The sequence below is a fragment of the Lipotes vexillifer genome, unplaced genomic scaffold (genome assembly GCF_000442215.2).
Source record: "Lipotes vexillifer unplaced genomic scaffold, Lipotes_vexillifer_v1.1 scaffold141, whole genome shotgun sequence".
Lineage (NCBI taxonomy): Eukaryota > Metazoa > Chordata > Mammalia > Artiodactyla > Lipotidae > Lipotes > Lipotes vexillifer.
Window position 1 is genome coordinate 1,347,300 of NW_006792108.1, and position 5,246 is coordinate 1,352,545.

At 38.5% G+C, this 5,246-nt stretch overlaps 1 protein-coding gene across 1 annotated transcript in view; it reads left to right on the forward strand.

Moving 5' to 3' along the window:
* Positions 1 to 342: 342 nt before the first annotated feature.
* Positions 343 to 5,246, forward strand: part of UTP20 (UTP20 small subunit processome component) — a 96,121-nt gene continuing 91,217 nt past the window's right edge. Inside the window, 5 exon segments of the mRNA XM_007465345.1 lie at positions 343 to 387; positions 1,292 to 1,372; positions 3,358 to 3,424; positions 3,540 to 3,672; positions 4,129 to 4,317. Of these exon segments, the coding sequence (XP_007465407.1) occupies positions 343 to 387; positions 1,292 to 1,372; positions 3,358 to 3,424; positions 3,540 to 3,672; positions 4,129 to 4,317 (515 nt within the window).

Genomic DNA, 5,246 nt, shown 5'->3' on the forward strand with positions numbered 1-5,246 from the left:
AATACACATTTTTCTTATAAACCTTTACTGAAGAGAGTTCAAAAAACTCCGCTCCCACATACCCACTCAGCCAGAGCCTCCCAGTCTCCAGCCGGCTGCAGGGGGCGGGCGCGCCTGCTCCGTCCGCTTCTTCCGCCCACGTGACCCTCTGAGCCGGCTACCCGTCTCCAACATGGCGGCGCCCAGGGGCTCAAGCCGCACGTGAGAAAGAATCTGAGTACGTGGGAGTGCAAGTGTGGGAGCCAGTTTCCCTTCTCGAGAAGGGAGACTCTATTGTCTACAGTCAATAGCATCCCTTCAACCCTTCTCGAGATCCTCGCGGGCCGCCGCCCCTCTGCAGCCATGAAGCCAAAGCCAGTTTCCCACAAGATCGAGAACACTTACCGGGTGAGTGAAGAAACTTGGCCGTGGGATTAGTTCTCAGCGGAGCTCCCCGGGTTACAGTGCTCTGGGCCGAGCGAAAGTCATTTGTCCGGAGGCTCTAGCAAAAGAGCCTCTCTCTCTCCGGGTGTAGTAAATATGGGATGGGGAAGGAAGCTTCACCTGCAGGTTTCGCCCATGTTTTGTGGCGTCTGGCCTGGCTGAGACTTCTCTTCAGGCCAGAGTTAAATTCAGTGTCACAAACTAACTGCTTAGGAATTCTTTCCTGCTCTTTTATCCTTTAAGACCGAATGGTGGGCGGGCCGGTGGGAGGAGGTGAGTGATTTCCAGCTACTGGCTACTACACCACTTTCCCGGTTTGCTCCTTGAGGGTTTCTTTGTTACTCTACAGCCGTAGGTCTGTATATGTTTAAAAACACTGTTGTTGCCACGATTTAGCCAGATCCTGTACTTGCAGCAGGGTATGAAACCTAGCAGTAGATCTGGCGAGGCCACGTTGCTAGCTTTTACCTAGGTCAATCCACCAGTCTAGCATGGAAATTTTGTTGGAAATGACATTTTGCAAATATATCCATAGAAATATTTCATTATCTTCGTACAGTAGTGCAGTGCATTTGTCTTTCAGTTTGTTTTTAAAGTTATCTTTCGTGATTTTTTCAGTGATGTCTACTTCTAGTTGTAAAACTCAGTTATACATTTTATGATTGATTGAAAATACAACTCTGAAATTGAAAGTGAAGCATAACATTATTTCTAATGATAGAACATAAGGAGGCACATTGAACCTTTAAACTTTATACTTCCACAAGGAAATTGTCCACATATGATTGTTATACAGCACTCAAACAGATATTCAAGATATGATAAGTATAAAATGTGGATGTGTTGTAAATATACTTCTCCCCCACAGTTTCTTACGTTTGCTGAACGATTGGGAAATGTGAATATCGATATTATTCACCGGATTGATAGAACTGCAAGCTATGATGAGGTAAGAGAATATTAAATGAGCTGATCTTCAAGTATTCGTAACTGGTTTTTTAGATTCTCTTTGAAGTGAATTGTTTTTCAAGCCATTCTTTTATGAACATGAAATGCATTAGACCTGTGCTGTCTCAAACAGTAGCCACACATAACAAATTAGATTTAAAGTAAAGTAAATTAAAAATTCTAATGCTCAGTAGCCATATGTGGCTAGCTGCTACCATACTGACCAAGTGCAGATATGGAACATTTTTCATCATTGCTGAAAGTTCTATTGGGTGATGTGGTGTTAGAAAATTTACTTGATTCTCAGGTGGCTTCTGATTCTAGCCACTCCCTTCCCATGTGCATTCCGAGCACTGCTACAGATCCATATTCCTGAAACTACAATTTTAAAGAGGTTTTGAGCAAGTCACTTTCCTGGGGCTCAGTTTCCTCCTTTATTAAAAAACATGGGGGAGCTAAACCACATAATTTTTTCCAGGTCTAACCATGCTGTAACTCAGTCACACCTCTACTCAAAAATCTTGTTTTTGCTGCATCAAGTCATTATTTCCTTGCCAGCCTTTTAAGGTCCTGTATAATATGCCTTTAAATTAGGGATTCAATGTCAGTTTTTACTAATTTTCACTTGAGTGTAGTCAGACTCCACTCACTATCTCTTTGAATGCCTTGTCTCCAATATGAATTCAGTGTGTTAATTATGTTATCTAGGGAGGCACATAATGCTTTGGGAACTCACCGTGAAGTGATCCTAACCTAGATTCTGTGAGGGTGTAAGGTGAGGTATCAAAAAAGGTGAAGTGGACTAGGTGATACCTGAATTGAGTCTTGTTTGTATAGGTTTTAGCATGACAAAGAGAACAGGAAAGGCTGTTTCAGGCTGAGGAAGAAGCCTTTATAAAGGAACAGAGGCTAAAGAGAGCATGTCACATTCAAGAAACTCCAAAGCATTTCAGTATGCTTATAATTGCATGTGGGCTGTTTGTTTATGTTGATGGTGACTGCAGATGGGCGAAAGGGGTAGCTGGTGAGAGATAAAGCTGAAGAGATAATCAAGGACCATGAAGGGCTTCATATGTCAAGCTAAGTTTGGATTTATCCTGAAGCTATGGGAAGTCATTCTAGGATTATAAGGCAGGGGAATGTGTGACATGATCAGTTGTAAATTTCAGATCTCTCTGGCTTTAGTGTGGAGGAAAGAACAACCAGTTGCTCTGGAGTCAGGGTAACCAGTTGTGATGATTCGGTAGTCATCTAAGTAAGAACTTTTCTCTCATATAAATATGTGCAAACACTTACAGAGGTCTTTTTTTTTTTTTTTAAAGAAAAATTGGTTCCTACCATATACTTCACTATGAAACTTGCTTTTCTCACTTTGAAAGTATACTATCAACATCCTTCTAATTTAATAATAGATATAATTCTTTTTAATAGCCACATAATATACCTTATTATGTACAGATCATAATATGTATACCAACCATTTTCCTTTTGTTGGATATTTAGGCTTTTTTATGTTTCCCGCCCACTACAATAAAGCTGAATGAATGTCTTTATACTTGTATATTTACACATTTTATAAGAAATATCTCCAAAAAGGGAATTGCTGGATCAAAGGACATACCTGTTTTTAATGTTAATAGAAATGCCAGATTACTCTCTATAAGGTTGTAGCAATTCATATTTCCAAAAGCAGAATGAAAGAACTGTAAGAGTCCACATTTTTCTTGGCGTAAAATTGTGAAAAACAGAAAAAAAAATTTTTTTTAGTGTGACTATTACTTAGTTTTAAATCTTCTGCCCATATTTTACACCTGATTGCTTTTTTAGGTGTTAGTTAATGCCCTGTTTAAAAAAAAACTAAGACAAGTTTTTCAACTCTTGACTATCATCACTGTCTTAACGTATTAATATATCATTATTCTTATTTACTTTGATTATAGTTTTTCTTTGAGTTGTCTGATTAATGGGCTGCTTTAATCTTGGCAGGAAGTTGAAACCTACTTTTTTGAGGGTCTACTGAAGTGGAGAGAACTGAACCTTACGGAGCACTTTGGTATTTTCTATTTTGTTTCTATTTTATTCACCCATCATTTGTACTATATATGGTCAAAACAGCTAAATATTGGTGTGATGGAAAAGCAGAACTTATTCTTTTTTTCCCCACCCAGGGAAATTTTACAAAGAAGTTATTGACAAATGCCAGTCTTTCAATCAGCTAGTCTATCATCAAAATGAGATAGTTCAGAGTTTGAAGACTCACCTGCAAGTCAAGAACAGTTATGCCTATCAACCCCTTTTGGAGTAAGTAGCATGTGGAAAGAAAGGCAACAACATTTATCTGAATTTTAAGACAGGTTGTTTTATAGCTACATATGCTTTAGATCTGGTGTTTGTAATTTAGAAACAAGAATTTACCTTTTTTTGCTAGATGAAAATATTAGTACATTACTGTAAAGCAGAATCTTAGGGGTATACTTTTTTGCTTTTTATACTTTTATAAGAACCTGATTTTTCTTTGACACTATAGGAATGATTGACTGTAACTTGTGATGGAAGGTACAAGCTCTAGCCTGATTTCTTTGCTCAACTCTTAAAACGTGAAAAATTTTATACCTCTCTTGAGGCTTGGTTTAGTAGCTTTTAATTAATCCTTTCATCATAGGCGATAGGTTATCATTTGTGAAACAGATTTGTAGTATTTGGTTTTTGATCTACATGTATCAGAATCAGTTACCTCTCCTTATTTTTTTCATCCAGTTTAGTTGTACAGTTGGCACGAGATCTGCAGACGGACTTCTATCCCCATTTTCAGGATTTTTTCCTGACTATCACTTCAATCCTGGAGACTCAAGACACGGAGTTGTTAGAATGGGCTTTCACCTCACTGTCCTATCTGTACAAGTACCTGTGGAGACTAATGGTGAAGGACATGTCCAGTATATACAGGTAACCATTTCTCTCTGTCGCATGGGTTTTTGTTTTCTTCTTCTTTTTTTTCTTTTTGCTTTAAAATTTTATTTTATTTTATATATGATTCAGTGCTATTTAGTAAATTTATAAAATTATGCAACCATCACCACAATCCAGTTGAAGAACGTTTCCATCATCTCCAAGAGATTTCTCATGCCCATTTGCAGTCAGTTCTGCCCCCCGTCTGCATCAGTTTTGAAAGCAAAAGCAATATACATATATCGAATAGTCGAGATTGCCTCTGGGGAAACAACTGTGTGCTTGAAGCCCCTAAGTAGAATGATCCTCTTCTACAGTGATATTTTTTAGCATTTAAGTCTTTAATTTTTCAGTCAAGAGCAGTTTTTATTGATACAACCAGCAGAGACTTTCTGACTCCCATCTGTATTTAATGAAAACATGCATAATACCTGTCACTTGCACCTGCTGACATGGCTACCTAATTTTAATATGTTCTTCAATTGCCTTTTCCCTGTCTTCAGTCTGATGCCAAACTTCCTTTCCAGCTCAATCTCTAATTCTTTTCTTATAAAACATTGGTTCTTCAGCCAAAGTGGTCCATAGTCTGTTCCATCAGTCTGCATTGACCTGACCTCTTATCTCCAGCTATTGAAATCAGACCCCCCACCATCAAAGCCTGACTTGAATCCATAGCTTCCACATACGTGCCCGGGCACCTCGTCCAGAAATCAGAGCTTTGTACTCTGAACACGTCTGGCATTCGATACCACTTATGTCACACAACTTATGTTATAATCGTTTCTTCTAATGTAATGGTGTCCTCTACAAACCTATAAACTCTTCAAGAACCCCATCTTAAATATTTGCATTTTCCTAGCCCCTAAAATACTGATTAAGACAAAAGAGACACTCAGTGTTTGTAAGTAAGTGTGGACAGGGAAAGA